We start from the raw sequence: 21,084 nt of genomic DNA, 5'->3' as shown, positions 1-21,084 counted from the left end.
ACATGCACATGTGTGCACACCATGATGCTGGGGGCCCCACGGGGCCTCATGAGGCAGAAAACCTGCCACTGGCATAACGCCCTCTACCGAGGTGCCAGGAGAAATCAGTCAGCAAGGATGCGCTCCCTGCCCAGCACACAGGACCTCCGTCTCTGCAGGGAAAGGGGCTAACCCCTCGGGTGGCAACCAGAGTGAACAGAGGCAGTGGGCCAAAGGGTGCAAGGTAGAAGGGTCTCCTCGTGGAGAAGAAAAGTCTGTGGGGAGATGGGCAGACAAGTCTGCCAGGCTGGGGACAGAACCTCTGGAGCGCAGAACCCAACCCAAGCCTCCAGCTGCACAGCCCCTGGACAGGGAGAGCCCACAGGCCAAGGCCGTGAGGTATGGGGTTTATAGGCCCACCCTTTCAGTGCGCCACAAAGAACAGTTACATTTCTTTGTAATTAGGTCTTTTAAGTCATCATGTTACACTCAGTTTTGCAAGAAAAGTATCAAAATTAAATAAAACTTTAATTAAACAAAATTAAAAAAAAACTTTGGCTGAAAACTTCGTATGTGGTTTGGCAGTCATCTGAGAGCACATGAAGGCTACAGACCCCTTTTCCCAGAGGGAAAAAGGCCAACACACACTGACACCCCAAATCATGAATGCATTCTGGGGGTCCTGAGTCACCACGGCCCACCCAAGGGCTTAATTCCATTCCCCTCCACAAAACTGGGGATGCCTCCTGGCCGCACTGCCACACCTCCAAACTGCTCCACTTTCCAAGACATCTGGCGACAAAGCATTACACCTATTTTAAAGTTTTAACACAGCAAAAAATATTAATCATACTGACACACACTACAACACTGATGAACCTTGAAAACATCATGAAAGAAGCCATACGCAAAAGGCACTAATTGTATGATTCCGTTGACAGCAAATCTAGAGGCAGTAGGAAAGTAGATCAGTGGTTGCCAGGGGCTGGGACGGGGAAATGGGGAGTGAGTGCTCACGGAGATGAGGTTCCATGTTGGAGTGATGAGCATGTTTTAAAACTGTTGTGATGAGTTGCACAACTCTTTGAAAATACCAAAAACCATAGAACTGTGACATTTATGTTGGTGAACTCAATGGTATATAAATTGTATCTCAGTAAAGCTGTTAAAAACATTAATCACTTCCCTCATATTAACTTCTGAAACTAATTTTATAGAATTTAGACCATGATTTATCCTTGTAATGTTTAGAAACCTAGGGTTTTGTCTTTATAAACACATACCCATTTCTCAACTATTTCATGGCAAGTTAACCACTGAAAAGACCTTTAGTTTCGATTATGCATTTAAAAAATTATTTTAAAGAGGTCAAAATAAATGTCAATCCATGACTCAACAGAGGACATAATTTCCTCAGAAACAAAGACTTTTGGTTGATAAAAAATGTATCTAAAATTAAGGCCCATCAGAAAAATAAAAGAGGGAACACTTCCCAGCTCATCCTGTGAGGTACAACTCATCCCGACATCAAAACCAAAGATGCCACAAAGGAACAGCAGAGCAATGTCCCTACTGCACATAGATGCAAAATCCTTAGCAAAAAAAAAAAAAAAAAAAAAAAAACCACTAACAAACTGAACCCAGCCCCATAATGAAAAGAATAATACACCAATATCAAGTGGGATTCATCCCAAGGAATGCAAGGATGGCTTGACATATTAAAATCAACGTAATACACCGTATCAATAAAGTAAAAAATAGATCTCAAAAGACACTGAAAAAGCACATCCAATACTCTCATGATTAAAAATAATAAAGACTGAAAAAATTGGGAATAAAAGAGAACTTCCTTGGATAAAGGGCATGTCAAAAATCCCATAGCTCCCATTGTACTTAAAGGTCAAGACTGCCTGCTTGCCCTACAATCAGGAAGAAGGTACAGTGTCCCCTCACCACTTCCATCAATGCTGCAATAAGTTCTGGCCAGGACAGTCAGGCAGAAAGAGGAAATAAAGACACCAAATAGAAAAGGAGGAAATAAAATGTTTATGTGTAGATGACATGATCTTGTATGTGAAAAATCCCAAAGAAGCCATTAAAAAATACTGGAACTAATGAACAAGTGCAGCTAGGTTGAGGGACACAAGATCAAGATACAAAAAAGTCAACTGGACTGCTGTACACCAGCAATGAACAGTCTGAAGTAAAGCTAAGAAAATAATTCTATTTACAGCAGCAACAAAAACAACATACTCAGGAATAAATTTAACAAAACTGCAAAGCTTTTCACCTGAAAGTTACAAAACGTTATTGAAAGAAGTTAAAGAAGACCTAAATAAATGGAAAGACCTTCTAATTTCGCGAGTGGGAAGACCGAACATCGGTGACAATACTTCTCAAAGCAATCTACAGAGCAAGAGTCGGTAAAATCCCAATGGACTTTTTTACAGAAACAAAAAAGCCAATCCTCCAACGTACATGGAACTGCCAGGGCCCCTCACATACAACCAACCATGAAAAAGTACGAACTAAAAGGGTGTGCACTTCTGATTTCCAACCCTGTCATAGAGCTGCAGTAGTCAGTCACTGCTTCCAGAATAGGACCACATAGGCTAGCTGAACACAAGGGACCAGAATAACCCGCCCCCTGGCCCCCATCCTGTGGGTTGACCTAACCCTACCAACTTGACTGCTAAGTGCTGACATCGGCCAAGGGTGGCTCTCACCAGTTTCTCCTTGTCTCTCTGCCACTTCTTCCTCTTGTCCGTGTCTGCCCGGTTCTGCCTCGTCTCCACTCTTCTCCGTGCGTTCTTGAATCCTTGCTCTGATGGCCTCGAGTGTAACTGCTCTAACTCTGCCTGCAGCCGTGTGGGCTTCTCCCTCTCCCTGTCCCGATCACAGCTCAGCTCTGGTTTGGGGGTCCGCAAGGCCTGCACAGTGGACCTCTGTCTGGCACTCACCTCCTTCTCTCTCTCGAGCTCTGTACAGCGCCTCTGCACCTCAGCCTCCAGCTGCTGCTGGGCTTGCACAGCGTGCTGCTGCACTTTCTCCAGCGCTGCCTGAAGCTCGGCCACCCGGGCCGTCTCATCCTTCAGCTTCCGCAGCAGAGCACGGTGCGCCTGTGTCTCCTGGTGAGCACAGGCCTCCTGTGCCCGACGGCTCAGCTGCTCTGTCAAAACGCGCTCATGCTGCAAGGCCTCGGACAGCTCCAGTGAGCGGCCCTGCGCAGTCTCCAGGTTCCAGTGCAGCTTGGAGACCCGACTCCGTTCCTGTGCCAATAGCGCCTCACAGCGTGAGGACTCAATCTGCAGTTCCTTCTGAAGGTTGTCCTTCACTGTCTGCTCATGTTTTAAAGCTACACACAGTTGATTATTCTGAGCGTATTGCTTCTCCAAGGATATTCTTAACTCCTGGACAAGGAAAATATAAGAAAATTAAATCAGAAGGAGAGTATCTAAACAGTTTTCTTGCCCAAGTTTCTGTTTCTATCCTTTGAACAGCAATTACACATTTACCCTGTAGATGAAAGAAGTATGTGCAGCTGACTCTTAACCATGTGCGTTAGGGGCATTGACCTCTCTTGAAGTCAGGAATCTGAATGTAACTGTAGTTGGCCCTCTGCATATGCCAATTCCCAACTGCAAAGATGATCCTTGAAACAATGCAGGTTTGAAGTGCCCAGTCAAATGAACAGTGGTCAACTGAAAGAATCCAGACATAAGTGGACCCATGCAATTCAAACCCATGTTTTCCAAGGCTCAACTGTATAATAATTTTTGTTATGTTTTTGAGTAAATGCACACACGTGTCCTGGGTTCGTTTTCCCTTCCTTAGAACCAAAACACCCAGGACACTAGAAGACACACAGATACAGTTTGCGCTGAGTCATGATCTGTGTTACTGAAAGACAGCTTCATTCTAACTGGGGAACTGACAGTCAGTTTGCCCAGAACTATAGAACACCTGCTGGAAATGTGGTCATTGAGCTGCCAAACAAAGCACCGATTCACACACACGTCATGCATCACGCACAGGAGCTGGGTCACTGCCATTTATCTGGCTGACATGGTTTTCTGAGACTGCGCCTCATATGAAGGCCAGTAAAACGAGGAGGCTGTGTTTGCCCTGCAGATGCAAGCTCCCAGAGATGGTGGGGACTGTGAGTGGCACAGTGCCAGCATAACGGTCATCACACAGTCACTGCAAAGACGTTGAGTGTTTTATCCAAAGATGCAGCCCTCCCTCGCTGTCTCAAAAACCCTGTCACCAGGGGTCACTGTTCCCAACAAGAATAAAGGCAACATCAAAGAGAACAGCCTCCCAGCTCCCATCCCTGGCTGGTGTGGTGACTAGGGCGGTCCCCTCACCTCCAAGGCCTTGGAGTTCTGGCCTTCCCTCTGCAGGTGCTGCAGCTGCTCCTGCTCCAGCCGGCTCTGCAGGGCACGCTCCTTCGCACGCTCGTCCTCTAGCTCCTGAAGTGTGGCCTTCAGGTCATTCTCCTTGCTGTCCAGTATGGACCTGTGCAAGGAAAGAGGCCGTCATGCCCCACACTGCATAATGCTCTGAAGGGACAGGGGCCAGCCGTCAAGGGCTGAGGGCTTCTAGGATGAGGCAGGCAGGCCCTGTTGCTTCCTCACTATCTGCACACATGCTCAGTCCCGCCTTCCTGCTACTAAACCCAGGGGAGCAGGGTGCTTTTGCCCAACACCTCCTGAGCACGCCATACAAGTCACGGCACCACAGGCTCTGCTGCCTCACTGCCAAGAAAGATGTGGTGGGAACTACATAATTTCCATTTATTCTTCAGCAAAAGGCCTGACAACAGCCTGGGGGCTAGCGGCTGCACATCACGAAGGCAGTGTCATACCTCAGTTGGAGAACCTCCATCTGTACATCGTTGAGGGACTTCAGCAGCCTCTCGTTGTCCTGTTTACATTCACAAAGCTCAGATTTCAAAGTTTTGACTGTGTTCTGCTCCACCACCAGCAGCTTTCGGACGTTATTTGCTTTCTCTTGTTCTTCACTGAGGGTTTTTTGTAGATCACTTGCTATACATTTTTCCTGCTCAACCTTATATGCCAGTAACTCAACTAAAAGATTAAAGAACATGAAATAGCATTATTTATTAGTCCAAAGAGAGTTGTGCAGATGATTTAATTACAGATAAGCCAGTAAGGGGATGGGGAGAATGAAGTTTCTGCAACTTAAAAACCACTGCTTCTGATGGAGCCAGGACATTCAGGGACACATTCCTTCTGCCTGCTGCTGGTTCCTCCTATCATGCATGGCACCAGGGCTTGCCCCACTGCCTGGGAGCACCCACAGACTCTTGGGCAGAGAGCATGCATAACTCACACGGGCCATGAAGGCCATGTAAACACAACGTGGCTCCCCTGGGTGGTCCACATGCCCTCTCTGCCCTTGTAGTTCAGATCTGGGTTCTCCCAGGAGGCAGAGTTTGGAGCTAAGGCAAAATGGACCTGCATGTGGGTGGCTGCTCAGAGCCTACCCTGCCTAATGCAGAAAAGCTAGTGTGACCATCCCTGTGGTCATTCTAAAATGCCATCTCAACTGCCATTCCTATGCTAAATGCCTCCCAACACAGGCAACTCCAGCCCAGATGGCCTCACTCGACAATTCTCTCAAAACTTAAGGAAGAAATAAACCCAGTTCTATAAAAACGCCTCTGGAAAACAGTAGGGGAGTGGACGTGTAACAATCCTTCATAAGGCTGGCATTACTCCAATACCAAAACCAGACTACAGACTAGTATCCCTCATGAATGCAGAATACGAGCACAACCAGCCCAGAAATGTATGAAGGATAATGTACCATGATGAGAAGTCACAACTAGGATGTAAGGCTGTTCCCCTAGACAGACTTGGCTGGTGGTCATTCAGCTTCCAAGCCTAGAAAGAGGAGGGATTTGCCAGAACTGACAGAGGGCATCTATGAGGACCAGTGTTAATGTCCTATTTAAGGGTAAGACATGGAGTGCTTGCCTTGCAGCCAGGAACAGTGCCAGGCACTCCATTGATGGCTTGCTAAAGGGCCTGACCAATAGTCAGCAAAAAAAGGGAGTAGATGGGAAAAATAACAGGTGATTTTTTTTTTAACAGGTTTTTTTATTCACAGGTGATTCGAGTGTCTACTTAAAAAACAAACAAACAAAAAAACCCAACCCAAAGACTCTAAATGTACAAGCTACAACAGTAACTTAAGCCCAGTTAAAGCTCTAGGGACTCTCCCAGATGTGGTCCTGCTGGTGCCCAGCACACCTGCTCAGACATCAGGCCCCTCACCGCCTGCAGGGACCCTTGGCAAAGCCTCTTGTCCTGACTGGTCTCTCAGTGTTATTTTTAGTCAGAGTTTTTATGAACCGAGAAATCTGCAGCCACAGTGTTCTGATGATGAGGCTGACAGTCCCTGCAATCAGGGACCTGAAGAAACCCGGATGTCACTGCTGCCACCAGATCTAGCTCTTAAGAGTCCAAAGGGGCTTCGCTAATCTGTGTGCCACCTCACCCACCAGGTGAACCTCAGGTGGGTATGTTTCTCAGGGCAGGGAACCGAGCTGCTGCACCCACCCTGCCGGCGCAGCTGGTGCTCCTGCCGGCTCCCGCGGGCCTCCGCACTGGTCAGTGCTGCACACAGTTGTTGCAGCTTCTCCTGGTTTTGCAGGTGTGTCAGCCGCAGTTGGGCTCGCAGGGCCTGGATCTCGGACAGCAAGCTACTCCTGTCGGACTGACGTAGGTGCTCCAAGGATTTCTCCTGCAGGTCCCCCTGGAGCCGGGCAAAGGAGGGACAGCAGTCAGATAGGAAGGCTCTGCAGGGAGGGGGAGCCCACCCACATTGGGAAACAGGATGAGGAGAGAGCGTGTCCCAAGTGTTGGCAGCTTCGGGCAGGATCAGCCCGCCGTCTGCACATTCAGGCCTCCAGTGCTGCCGGTATAAACAGTCTCCAAGGACATGAGGGAGCCCCCGCCCCCCATACCTTGGTCCCAGTCTCTAGGCCTGGTCTGTGCTCAGGGACCACTGTGACCTGCCATGTACCCTGTGCCTGGACTCATGCCCTCTCCTACAAGGGAACTGGTGGCAACAGGACTCCCAAGGCTTTCATAGTGCCGACACCCCCGAGCTCTAACCATAAGCTCAGTGCTCACAACTTGGGGCCGGGCGGCCTAGAAGTGTTTTTGCTTTCAAAAAAGGCCAGTTATTTCTAGAACAGTGTAAGGTATATAGGAGGGTAGGGACATGTGACTTTCGTTCCACGTTGTAGAATTCATGCAGAAACACACGGTGTTACACTTGGTATGAAATAGGGTCTTCCCTCAGGCACTGGCATGCTCCCAGGTCAGGTGAAACAGGGGTAGGCTCTGAGGTAACCCAGGCCCAAGCTGACCTGCTCCTGGACCACTTTCTGCAGCCTCTCCACCAGGGCGCCATCGGCCCTGGGGCCAGCACCACAGAGTTGTGGCTGCAGCTCCATCGTCAACATCTCCCGCTCCTTTTCAAATGCCTCCTGGACAACCTGCAGGAATTCTCCTCTCCAGTCAAGGCAGGTATCAGCAGGTTCCTGAAACTGGAACAAGAAGCTCGGTGTTTACATGGATGCATCTGCAGGTTAGAACAGGAGCCACCCTGCCAGGAGAGGAGACACATTAGCACCCAGGACCATCCAGGGCACAAAAGGCTGATGCTGCCATCCCAGCTGAGAAGAAACTACTGAAGACAATGTGAAAATAAGGTCAAGCAAAGTCAGCAGGCAAACCTCTTTTTCCAACACAAGGCCCTGGGTCTGTAGGGTAGGCCTGAGGCCGGAAGTGCCATCAGGTGTGTGTGTGCACCAGTGCACACAACTGCACAGGGTGTGGGCATTGCACCCGCAGGCCACCTGCTCTGGGACCCTCTCCCCTGCAGGTCCAGCCTGGAGTCCTGCTCACTGCTTCCTCCAAAGCCCACGGAAGGTTGGCTCCCTTTGGACGAGGTTCACATTTGGCCCTCACCTCCACACTGTCTCCTCTCCTGGCCACCCTGGCTCCTTGACTGCGTGTCAGACACTGATACTCTGTAGGCTCAGGCCCGGCCCCCACATCCACCTTCTGGAGGCCACTGCTGCCCTGCAGGGCTCAGAACAGGCGAGCACGCAGCTGGTGCCCAGGAATGTGAGCGAGAGGGTAGCTGGTCAAGAGCATGGTCTTCCTGCAGCCACTGACCACCACTTGTTCCCTATTCCGGCTTCTCTGGCAAGACAATTCCCTCAAACTGGTCCAAGACCACCGTTTCTCTCCTCTTACATAAACAGCTCTGTACCTTCTCTCCCTGTTGGGGTGTTGAGGTCATATGCCCCCTCAGGGCGGGCACTGTCTCCAATAGGCCCTGGCCCCCCCTCAGGAAGCGCTTGATGGGGGCGCTTGGCTCGCCCTTGCTCAGTGCACTGGGGTATCCATGGTATTCGGATAGGGCCAGGATGTGGTGGCTCTCATCATACACCATCTGCAGCAAAGCCTACAACAGGACAAGCATTTCAGAAAGAAGGAAAAGCAGTTTGAAAGCCCTCATTCATTCACTGTCCTGCCCTCATTGTGAACACTCACTGGGGCTGCCTGCACAGCACTAGTATGACCTTTGTACCAAAGAGCAGAGCCTGCCGTTCTGTGAGGTTTTCACTTTCCTCCCCCATAACCACCATACAGAAGAGAAAACTGGTCTTGAAACAATGAGTCCTGTATAAGCCACTCAAAGGACAACCCCTATGATTTAGGTATCCCACCTGTTCCTGCCCAGTGGACACCATCCCTCCTCTAAGCCTAAGAGGAGCTCAGGGCAGGGCCTCTGGTCATTCCCGGGGACAGGTTATGAGGACCCCGCGCGCTCTCCTGGCTCTCCTGGGACTGCAGCTGTCACTCTGTAAGGAAGCCTCATGGGAAGTGGGTACATGTGTCCAAACTGATGGGTGCTGCCTCAGGGGACAAGGTGCCTGTAGATGGCACCAGGCCAGCTACTGACCACTTTGGATCTGCAGTGCCCCAAGATACACGGTGCAGAGAGACAGACCCCAATGCGCCCTTGTCTGAGTCCCTGCCTGCAGGGTCTGTGAGCACAGGAGAGGATCCTTTATTATAGAGCAGTGGGAAGCTGGGACACACTCACTGACCATCTGTGTCCTGCCCAAAGAGCCTGAGAGAGGAGGAAGGCGGCTTCCGAGGGCTATCCTTGTGGAGAAGCTGGTGTTAGGACCAATACGCGCCTCACTTACATGACGCATAAAAGCAGGACAGAGCTGAAGCTGCACTGTCTAAGCAGAGCGTGACCCTCATGTATCACCCCGAGTCCCACGGCACAGTTACAGAGCGGGCCAGGGAGGGAGCCCACCACTGCACCTTGCACACTGCTCACACTGCCCGTTACCTTAACTTGCTTTGGGTGGACTTCCTTCTCCTTCATGGCTTCTGGCAGGTGTTGGAAGCTTCCTGAGGCAGGGGGCGGCACCGCAGGACTGGCAGTGAGGGCTTCCAGTCCTGTCGAACCTTGGTTTAGTATCTCTCCACAGCCAGCGTCATTACCTAAAAACATAGCACCAAATCAGGGTCTAAAGCTGCAGTTCTCTGAGAGGCATTTCTATGGCTACTCTGCAGAGTGTAGAGGGGTGTCAGACACCTCACTAACCTGTGTGGCTGGGCCCCAAAACACCCAGAAAGCTACGGTTGTGATCCTCTCTTCTCTCAAAAAAAACCAGAAAAAAAAATTCAACAAACTACAAAGGTGGTAAAAATATTTTTATAAAAACATCAGATGAGAACTATGGGCATTAATAAAGTATATTTTGCATGTTTAAAATGTTAATATTCATGATTGTAACGTAAACCTTATGGGTATTTCAGCCATTTTTACCCAGATGTGGATGTGTTTTCCTCATCCCTAAAAGACAGAGCAAGTGCTGCAGCCAACAGACATGCACAAACCCAAGGAGGGGTAAAGACAGGGTGACATCCCAGCCCTAGAAGACAGAGAGAGAGGAAGTGAAAGATACTAACTGCAAGGACAGGGTGAGAGCAACTGGACAAGCAGCAGATGTCTGGTCAGACAAAGGTGACCATGCACAGCATGCGTGGGGTGGAGGGAGGGGTAGATGGCCCTAAAACCAGCCAGTAGGACTGAGTAACCCTGAACCAGGTCTAGAATTAGAGGCTCTAGAAACCTCTAACAGAATGAGGTCCTTAAATCAGAATTCAAAACCTATCAGAAGAGTGCAAGCCTCTGATCCATTCCTAAACCCCGTGGTCCAGGACAGCTGGAGCATATGCTCTGGAAAATAGAGGCGGCACCTGATGGAGAAGCAGTCTCAGATCTGGTTGCTCCTTCCCACCAGGACCCAGTTTGGGGCAGGGAGAACTTTGGGGGGCTGTTGGCAAGGCCCCTCAGCACTGAGCTTCCAGAGGGGATGCCCTGCTGAGCAGTCTAGGTTCTCAAACAGGCCAAGAAATGTTCAAACACAAAAGAAAGGGAGAAACAAACAGGAAGAGACAGGCAGTACACACAGCAAACAAGGTAAATGATAATGCTGGGGGATCTGTGAAGGATACGCAGGAATTCTCAGTGCTCTGTGGACTCTGAAACTGTAAAAATAGTTTAAAAAAAATAGTGATGACAAACTCACTGTTTTCACTGCCATTGCTTTTTCCTTCTAACCCAAGAGGAGATAATCTTGACTTTTCTTGAGAATCAAGAGATGTTATGATAAAATCCTCAACATCTTTCTCCTGTTCAAGGGTAGAATTTTAAATGGTTATAAAGTAACAACTTATTACATCATGGAGTTGAACTTGTCAGATGGAAACAGATTTCTAAGGCCTGAATTTATCTTCCCACAAAGAACCCAAACAAAAGTGTCCAAAGCTTATGGACATATTGAGGTCATAGGCTTCTAACAATTTGATCAAATTCACCCACAGTTCTCTAAAATATTTTAATGAAATCACTAGCAAATATTTCAGATATTTTTGTAGAAAATTGTAGAATATGGATACTTCAAATAAAACATATCCCTTAATTTTTCATTTTTTCTAACTCAAGATAAAACAAAATTATCAAAATCATGTTAGGGAAGATATAATCTAACAAAAATAATAAACTGAAATGTTTTTGAAATTAATTAGCATTACATGTGGAACCTGTTAAATATGCAATATAACTAAAAACAAATCTAAAAAATACATTTTAAACAAAGAGCCTATATGCAAACTATACATAAAGATGAGTTTATGACTGTACTTCTCAAAGTCAGCATTATTTCTGAGTAGGACAAAAACATCACATATATTTTCAAAAATCACTCAAGGATCTAGATGTTCATATTACAGTAGATTAGGGTCAGTCCTGCAGAAAGCTGACCGTACATACAGCTGACCGGGGGCTATGAGGTGCTCACCCACACCCAGCCCACAGGACTGCAGGAGGTGAACCAACAATGGCTGCTGCTGTGACACCATGGGTCATGCAGACACAATCCCATGGGAACATACTGGGGCCCTGGGCACCCTACATACACTGAACCAGGACAGCACCCAGGAAGCAAACCTACCATAGCTGAACGACGCACGTGATGGTCAGCAGAGGGAGCCCTGTCTGTGGCCAATGATGACTCTGCCCAACAAGGGGCCTTTACTGCTGCTGTCCTGCGGGGGGAACAAAGTAGCCCCGACTGGTCAGCCTGGAGCAGTGAGGGGCTTGTTCTGTCCCTCAGGGAGGTATCCAGGTTGCGCTGGCTCATGGCGTCCAAGCAGGGGGTTACGGGCAGGCTGGACAGTGGCTCAAGGGTTGAGTCCTTCCTGACAACCTCAGGGGAGCTCCAGAAGGACAGGTCCATTGCACTGAGTGCACTCTTCAAAGGCTCAGCCTCCTCGGTGTAGGTTAAGTCACGGGAGCTACTAGGCAAGCTCGCCTGTAAACAAAGTGACCCATCCTGCAAATCTCCCTTGTCTTCCATGGGAACATGTGGCATTTCATTTCTTCTTATCAATGAATCCTGATTTCCAATAATGTCAATTAGATCTTGTGGGATTTTACTGATATGAATTGTATCAACAGGAGATGACTGGTCAGTTTCTTCACCATTCGTAGAACTACCACTTGAACTGTTTTCTACAACATGAGAAAATGCCAATGGCTGTTGAGAGTTGAAATCCTCTGTCTGGACATTCTGGAGGTTCATAGAGTATACTAGATGATTCAGTTTTTCTTGAAGCTGTTTCACCTGAGTTATGACATCAACTTTCTGCAGCTTATAATCTTTCAGTAGTCGTTCCTTAACCTACAGGAAAGACAGAACATGCATACAGTAAAATAATGGCATTACACAGTGTAAGATTTGTCTCTCTGCACCAGTTTTATGAACCAATTTCAGAAACTGAACATTTAATAATGAGATTCTGTGATGAGCCCTTTGGTTCCTTTAGACTCCTTAAGATTTCAAGCTTAAAAAATTTTTAAAGACAGAATCAGAGCTTAAGGCTCTGTGCCTAAAGGGCAACTGTTGGAGAGGATTCTGGGAAGATGGCACAGCCGTAAGCACTAAGGGTCTGGTCTCCCCACCTGGACATCAACTACAGTCGCAAGCTCTTGTCTGATGTAACGATCTTGGAACCACAGAGCCTACTGAAGGTTTACAACTTCCAGGGGAAGGCCTGGATGTTAAACTGTAGTCAATTTGGGCCAATTTGACCTCTTAGAAGAAGAGCAGCTACGTGTCTCCCACTCCCAAACGTAAAGCAGGCAATTGTGTGTGTGTTTCTGAAGCAGCTGGTACACACACTGTGGAAGTCAGGGTGGGCCAAAGGGACACCAGCGGGGATCTGTGCTCCGGCTGCCGCTTCTGATCACAGAGGCGCAGAAGAGGCAGGAGGCCATGGTTGCAGTCTCTACCCCTCTGGCTGAAGTGAGCACCAGAAGATTTATAGGGCTGGTGCCTTTTTTCTACCCCCTGTTTTTTCTTTTGGGGAAGAAATTAAAAACTTGGGACATTCAAAGTCAATTACATACACAGAGGAAATTAGAAAGTGACTGTGTATCCAGGAAAAGGTGCAGGCTAGGAAAAGGCCTGAGAAGAGCTTAAGTTATCACCTCAGGCTGATCCTCAGCAGAGACAGCCTAGACAACCACACACACACCCCCCGCTCCCCTCCCCCGCCCCGACACTGTAAGGAAGAGGGAGATTTCTGATTTCCAGATTTGCCATATATATTCAAATGTTCAGTGTTCAATAACAATGACAACTACAACAAAAATCATCAGGCATACAAGGAAACAGTAAGTATGGCTCATTCAGAGGAGAGGAACCATTCGACAGTAACTATCCCTGAAAAAGACCTGATAGCAAGATCTAGTAGACAAAGACTTTGAAACTGTATCAAAGATGCACGAAGAATTAGACAAAGGAGGTGTGGACAAAGTAAAAAAAAAATTAATGTATAACAAAACAGAACCATCAATAAAGACATAGAAAACCTAAAAAGAAACCAAAAAGAAATTATGAAGCTGAAAACTACAATTACTGAAATTAAAAAAATTCACTGGAGGGATTCAAAGGCAGATTTGCAGAGGCAGAAGAAAAAAACTGGTGAACCCAAAAGTAGAACAATGGAAAATATTGAGTCTGAGGAAAATTAAAAAAAAAAAAATGAGAAAAGTGAATGGAGCCTAAGGGACCTGTGGGGTACCACCAAGTGGATCAACATACTCGCTGTGGGAATCCAAAGACAAAGAGAAGGCAGAAGAATATTTGAGGACACAGTGACTGGAAACTTCCCAAATTTGATGAAAAGATATGAATATAAATATCCAAGATCAACAAACTCCAAGTAAGATGAACTCAAAGAGGTCCACATTGAGATATATTATAATCAAGCTTTCAAAAGACAGAATTTTAAAGGCAGCAAAAATGACTCATCATATACAAGCGATCCTCATTAAGATTATCTATAGAATTCTCATCAGGCACTTTAGAGGCCAGAGGACAGTGGATCAATATATTCAAAGTGCAAGAAGAATTAAACAAAAAACCGTTAACAAAGAATTTAATATCCAGCAAAACGACTTCAGAAGTAAGGAAGAAATTAAGACATTCTCAGGTGAACAAAAGTTGAGGGAGTCCATTACCACTAGATCTGCAAGAAATACTCAAGGGAGTCCTGTGGGGTAAAATGAAAGGACACTCACTAGACAGTAACTCAAACTACATGGAGAAATAAAGATCTCAATAAAGATAAATATATGGGCTTATAAAAACTAATGTTACTGCAATAATGGTTGGTTAACTCCACATTTTTTCATCATAATTTAAATATTTCTAAGAAAATACTAATCTAAAAGAATATCACTATAAACTTAGTTTGTAACCCCTCATTTATTTCCTACATAATTTAAGAGTTGAATGCATTTAAAAGAATTATTAGTTTGTTTTGGGGCACACAGATATAAAAATGTAATTTTGTGACATCAAAAACCAAAAAGGGTGGGGAAGAAGCTGTAAAGGAACAGAGTTTTTACGTTACTGAAGTTAAGCAGGTATAAATTCAGATTAGAGTGTTATGATGTTAGGATGCTAAATGTAATCCTCATGGTAACCACAAAGAATATAGCTATACAATATGCAAAAAGAGAAATGAGAAAGGAATTTAATTATTTTACTGTAAAAAATCAACTGCACGCAGGGAAGACAATATTGAAGAAAATGAGGGACCCAAAAATAAATAAATAAAACCCCAAAACCCTATAAGGTATATAGAAAACAATTTGCAAAATAACAAGAGTGCATCCCTCCTTATCAGTAATTACTTTAAATGTAAATGAATTAAAGCCTTCCAATCAAAGAGAGATTGGTAGAATGAATAAAAACACACAACCCAGCTACATGTTGTCTACAAGAAGCTCACTTCAGACCCAAAGATGTGAATGGGCTGAAAGTGAAACAATGGGAAAAAAATATTCTATGCAAATATTAACCCCCAAAAAGAGCAGGGATGGCTATATTAATAACAAAATATATTTAAACCAAAAAAGAGATTATAAGAGACAAAGAAGGAAACAATCAGCACTCAAAAATCTTCCAACAAAACAAAGCCCAGATCTGATGGATTCACTGGTGAATTCTACTCAAACATTTAAAGAACTACTATTAATCCTTCAGCCTTTCCCAATAAACTGAATAGGAGGGAGCAACAGGCTCAGAGGGCTTCACTGGTGAATCCTACCAACATTTAAGGTAGAAATTATACCAGTTCTCTGAAGTCTCTTTCACAGGACAGAAGCAGACAGAATGCCTCTGAACTCAATCTATGAGGCCAGCATTACCTTGATACTAAAGCCAAACAGTACAAGAAATGAAAACTATAAATGAATATACCTTATGAACATTTATGCAAAAATCCTCAACAAAATACCAGAAAAATGAACTCAATAGCATATTAAAAAGATTATATACCATGATTAAGTGGTATTTATTACTGGAATGCAAGGGCAGTTCAACATAGGAAAATCAATGTAATATATACCACATTAGAAAATGAATGAAAGAAGTCACACAATCAATTGATGCACAAAAAGCATTTGACAAAATTCATCACCCTTTCATGATAAAAATCATTCAACATGACTAGGAATAGAAAAAAATCTTAACATAATAAAAGCCATACATGATAAAAACACAGTGGAAAGCATATTCAATGGTGATAGACTAAAAAATTTTTCTCTAAGGACAAGGAAAGAAGGCCTACTTTCGCTTCTAACCAGAGCAATTGGGGAAGAAAAAGAAAAAAAAAATGCATCCAAATTGGGAAGAAAGAAGTAAAACTATGTTCATAGATGATATGATCTTATATTTAAGAAAATCCTAAAGATTCCATACACAAAAAAAAAACTGTTAAAAATTAAGTAAATTCTGCAGTCTCTGGATACAAAGTCAACATACAAAAATTAGTTGCATCTACACATAAACAATAAGCAATCTGAAAAGGAAATTAAGGAAAACAATTCCATTTATAATATCAACAGCCAAGAAAAGAAAAGAATAAACCAAGGCGGCAAAAGACTTCTACAATGAAAAACTAAAAACACTGTTGAAATTAAGGAAGACATAACTGAATTGAAAAAGCACATTATGTTTACGAACTGAAAGACCTGATATTGTGACGATGCTGATAATATACAGCGACCTACAGATCAAAATGCCAGTAACTTTTTTTTTTTTGAGAAATAGAAAAACCCATCCTGAAATTTATACAAGATCTTAAAGGACCAGAGAATAGCCAAAACTATCATGAAAAAGAACAAAGCTGGAGGACTCACACTTCCTGATTTTTAAAGTTAAAGCTACAGAAATCAAAACACTGGTACTAGCATAATAAAGATATATAGACCAAGGAAGCAAAATAGCCCAGAAGTAAACCCTCACAGATATTGTGAAATGATTTTCAGTAAGGTTGTCAAGACCCATTCAATGGGGAAAGGACAGTCTTTTCAACAATGGTGCTGGGAAAACTGAATATCTGCATGCAAAAGAATAAAGTTGGATCCTTACAAAACACTGTACACAAAAATTAACTCAAAATGGATCAAAAACTTACACTATAACTATAAAACTAAGAAGACCTATAACTATAAAACTGAGAAAACATAGGACAAAAGCTTTACAACTTTGGATTTGGCAATAATTTCTCGGATATGACACTAAAGGCACAGGTAGCAAAAGACAAGACAAACCGGACTTCAAATTTTTAAATATTAGTGCATCAAGACACTATACCTAGAAAAAAGAGGCACCCACATAATGGGAGAAAATATTTGCATATCATACATCTGAAAAGAGATTAATATCCCAAATATATAGAGGATTCTTGAAAGTCAACGAAAAAACAACCTGATTTAAAAATGAGCAACGGACATTTCTCCGAAGATATACAAAGGGTCAATAAGCACACAAAAAGATACCGACTAGCGTTATTCATTAGAGAAATGCAAATCAAGCTCCTAGAGAGCGCTTAAATGAAACACAGAGAAAACTTCAAAACAAACCTGAACAGCTATGAGAATATGATGGATTCAGAGAACATGTCACTGTCTACAATGTATGTTGTGTGTGTGTGTCACTGCAGCAACAATGCCAGCAGACAGCCCATGGTTGGCTCCATGTCTGCTGTGCCCATCTCTCCTGAAAGGGGCCAAGTACCTTCAATGTCCCTGATGCTTTGCCATGGTCCTCAGCACTCAACTGCATTTCGTTTTTCACCAGGAGCAGCTCAGACTCCAGCTGCCTTTGGCAAACTGTTAGCACTGACATCACGCTGTCTTGTTCGTGGAGACCCGTGTGGTTTACCGTCACCAGGGCTTTGGCAGACTGCTGATTAGCCTTCACTGGGCTCTACAATAAGATGAAAAAACAATGACAATGCTATAAAGATGATGCTGAACACATGGAATGTCACAAGTGCAGGATGGCCAGCTGTGGGGTGGCTTCATGTTCTGGGAGCCCTGAGGCATGAGCCCAGAGCCATGCAGCAGTCCTGTTCCTGCTCATAAACCGCAACAGGTCAAGATGTGCTAGAGGCCGAGGGCTCTGAGGGCACGGGCAGCAGCTGTGACAGAATGGGGTCTGCTCAACACAGAACACCGAGCTGATGGAGCAGCGGGCAGTGATCCTCAGAGTTCTACTCAAACACAAACTGAAGCGTGCTGCCCTCCCGGCCAGGAAAAAAAGACCTTGAAATATTTTACACTGGAAATATTAATAAAAGATAAACCATTTGATTAGACATCTAACACAGGCTTAGCTCCATATCACGGGATGTTCTCTATCAGAAAAAAAAAAGTGTTTTAGAAAGCTTAAATCACTTACAGCAATTAGGTTTAAAATTGTACAAACAGCAAAACCCAGCCTAGTCGCACTGTGTACGTACGTCCTGACTTGAGAGTCTATGGATTGTAAATGGGCCAGGACCCCAGACAGCACACACTGAGGACTCACTTCCCCTCCCTGGCAATAGGCACCCACTGGAAACTGCTTCCCCAGTTGCCCAGCACAGAGAAAACAGTTGTTAATTAAAAGAGACACAAAGTAGGACAGTAAGAAAAAGAATCCAGTTTCCTTAACAGAGCCTCCAGCTCCCTCTGGTCCAGCCCCAGTGCTCGGCCACCAGCTGCGTGGGTGAGGGCCTTCTGCAGGAGCCAAGTACACCCCAGCTCCCACGGCGCACCCCAGCTCTCTGCACGCAGGCTGCACCTGTGGGACTACAGAGGAGCCAGGCCCACCTGTGGATCACTGCCTTGGCCACAGGAGGCCACAGGTTGCTGTCTGCTGCTCTCATCCTGTTCCAGCTCTTCATCACATGAGGCCTTGTCACCCCTGGCCATACGTCCCTGGAAGCTGTCCTTCACACAAGGGAGCACAGGGGCCCTGCTTGCCTGCTGCTTGTCCAGCTCCTTCTGACACCTCAGAAACTGCTGGTTCAGCGCCTGCAGCTGGCGGCTGAGGCGGACGCACTGCACTCTGAGCCTCAGCAGCTCAGGGGGCTCATGCATGGCACCCAGGGGCTGCTGTTCCAGGGTGCGGCGCAGGCGGGAAAAGGCCAACAGGATGGCCTCTAGTTCGGTGGAGTGGGCTGATCGCCTTCTGTTCATAGTCTCAATTTCCAAATCTTTCTGGGCAATCTCTGCATCCTTTGCTTTGAGGGCAGCTTCAAACTCTTGAATCTGAGAGGCTAAGCCCTGTATCTCAGCCTCCTGCAGGGCCGAGCTATGCCCCAGCTGGGCTAGCTGCCTCGCGGCAGCCTCCTCCGCAACCCTCAGGCGCTGCTGCAGGGCCTCCAGGGCCTGGCCGTGCTGGTGTTCCTGCTCAGCCAGCAGCTGGCTTAAGGCCTCCTTGGCCACAAGGGCAGCCTGGAGCTCAGCCTGCAGCGCAGCCTGGGCCTCAGCTCCCTCAGCCTGCAGGCACAACAGCCCATGTGCCAGCTCACTCTGGAGGTCCTCGGCTTGGCTATCACCAAGCTCATGCTCGGCAGGCCCTCCAAGGGTCAGCTCCCGCTGCAGCTTCTCGATGACCTCGTGCAGTTGCTCGATTTCCTCTGCTTTATCCTTCTGCAGCCGCTCCTGGTTCTCCTGCAAAGTCTCAATAATGGACTTCAATTCCTCCACTTCAGAGCTTCTACTGTACATAACCTGGGGAAAGAGCACATTTCAGAAGCAAACTACATATGAACTTCAGAACCCCCTCTCAACTTACAGCTGTGAATTCACTGTCAGAAGTGGAGGCTTCACAGCATGAAAACAGAACAGCTGAAGGAACAAACTAACAATGTCACCAAATCACAGTCAATATTTAAAAGAAACCCCAAATGCTGTACCCCAACTACTTTCAGTATCTCCAACTGGTAAAAAGGAAAATCCTATCGCTGCTGGGCAGTTCAGACACTCCAATTGGGGCCACAGCGCTCAGCCCCCAGCCCCAGCCATCAGAATTCAGGGGCCTCTGTAACTTGGTCACTCCTCAGTCAATGACACCTTTATACTAGTATTTCACCACCATTTAAACAAATATTTAGTTAATATTTAAAGTACTGATTCGTTTGGTTTTCCTAAAGGAAGAGTTTAGATTTCAGGTGTCATTCTAACAACAGAGTAAGAACAAAAGTGATAAAATTAGGCTAGGGAATTTAAGTAATGAAGAATGTGACTCTTTACCTCATTCACGGGGCACACCACATGCTCCCACACTGTGTACACATGCGGGGACGTGTATATGGTTTGGCATATTTGTAACTGGAGCTCCAGAAGAGAGTAAAGAAATCTTCAATAAATAATGGCCAACAATTTCCCAGTATGAAAGTTAATTTGACTGTCTCATAACTACTAAAAAAATTAATCTATAACTTAAAAAATAACTTGCCAGGGCCGAATAGTTTCACTCAACCATTCTACTCAACATTTAAAGAATATATATAGTACCAATTCTATAGTCTCTTCCAGAAAACAGAAAAAGGAACAATTCGTTCAATAAGGCAAATATTACCATGATGCCAAAAACAGGTATCACAATAAAACCACAGGCCAATATTCCTGATGAATATAGACACATAAATTCTTAACAAAACACTAATAAATAGAAATCATCAAATAAGAAAAGAATATATACCAGGACCAAGTGAGATTCTAGGGAGTCATGGCTGGTTCAATATTTGAAAACCCATCAATATAACCCACCATATTAAAAATCCATAGAAGAAAATTCACATGATTTTATCAACTGATGCAGAAAAAACTGATTTGGCAAAATTCAACACCATTTTTGATTAAAAAATAAAAGCACGAAACTCCAGAAAACAAGGAATGTAGAAGAACTTCCTCAACTTAAGTAATATCTTTTTTTAAACCTACAGCTAATATCACACTTAACAGTAAAAGACTAAATGTTTTCCCATGAGGTATAAAAACAAGGCAAAAATGTCCACTCTGACTCCTGTTACTCAGCATAGCACTGGAAGTCCTAACTAGCTCCTAAGGCAAGGAAAAAATGTGAAAAGCATACAGACAGGAAAGGTAGAAATTAAACTGTCCCTATTTGCAGATGACGTGCCAGTCCACATAAAAAATTCCAAAGACTTAACAACAAAAAATCTAGAATTTGTGAATTTAACAAGGTCATATAACATAAGCCTTGTATTTTAAAAATCAATTGCATTCCTATATATAAGCAGTGGACAACTGGAATTCAAAATTAAATATAGCCCTGGCCAGTGTGGCTCAGTTGGTTGGAACACTGTCCTGTAAACTGAAAGGTCACAAGTTCAATTCCCAGTTAGGGCACATACCCAGATTGCAGGTTCAATCCCTAGTCGGCATGAATACAAGAAAACAACCAATTGATGTTTCTCTCTCATATCAATGTCTCTGTCTCTTTCTCTCTCCCTTTCCCTGCTTTCCCTCTGTTCCTCCCTTCCTTCCTCTCTCTCTAAAAGCAATGAAAAATGTCCTGGGATGAGGATAAATAAATAAATAAATAAAATGACAAAAAAAAAACAAAACAAAACCACAGCATACTTTTTAAAAATTAAACAA

At 45.0% G+C, this 21,084-nt stretch overlaps 1 protein-coding gene across 13 annotated transcripts in view; it reads right to left on the bottom strand.

Annotated features, from left to right (window-relative positions):
- PCNT (pericentrin) overlaps positions 1 to 21,084 on the bottom strand; it is a 111,656-nt gene that overhangs the window by 14,833 nt on the left and 75,739 nt on the right. For 11 of the 13 annotated variants that reach the window (XM_054579336.1, XM_054579354.1, XM_054579373.1 and 8 more), the window contains 11 exons: positions 18,283 to 19,188; positions 17,204 to 17,395; positions 11,564 to 12,292; positions 10,640 to 10,742; positions 9,391 to 9,545; positions 8,293 to 8,487; positions 7,382 to 7,561; positions 6,567 to 6,762; positions 4,847 to 5,069; positions 4,347 to 4,497; positions 2,706 to 3,389 (listed from right to left, as the gene is read on the bottom strand). In XM_054579336.1, coding sequence (XP_054435311.1) covers positions 2,706 to 3,389; positions 4,347 to 4,497; positions 4,847 to 5,069; positions 6,567 to 6,762; positions 7,382 to 7,561; positions 8,293 to 8,487; positions 9,391 to 9,545; positions 10,640 to 10,742; positions 11,564 to 12,292; positions 17,204 to 17,395; positions 18,283 to 19,188 — 3,714 coding nt within the window. The remainder of the gene's footprint in view (positions 1 to 2,705; positions 3,390 to 4,346; positions 4,498 to 4,846; positions 5,070 to 6,566; positions 6,763 to 7,381; positions 7,562 to 8,292; positions 8,488 to 9,390; positions 9,546 to 10,639; positions 10,743 to 11,563; positions 12,293 to 17,203; positions 17,396 to 18,282; positions 19,189 to 21,084) is intronic. The other 2 variants (XM_054579400.1, XM_054579415.1) reach the window with 1 other exon arrangement.

The sequence above is a fragment of the Pteronotus mesoamericanus genome, unplaced genomic scaffold (assembly GCF_021234165.1).
Source record: "Pteronotus mesoamericanus isolate MK-2021 breed Mesoamerican mustached bat unplaced genomic scaffold, CSHL_Meso_final contig_116, whole genome shotgun sequence".
NCBI lineage: Eukaryota > Metazoa > Chordata > Mammalia > Chiroptera > Mormoopidae > Pteronotus > Pteronotus mesoamericanus.
This window is presented reverse-complemented; position numbering and strand designations above follow the sequence as displayed.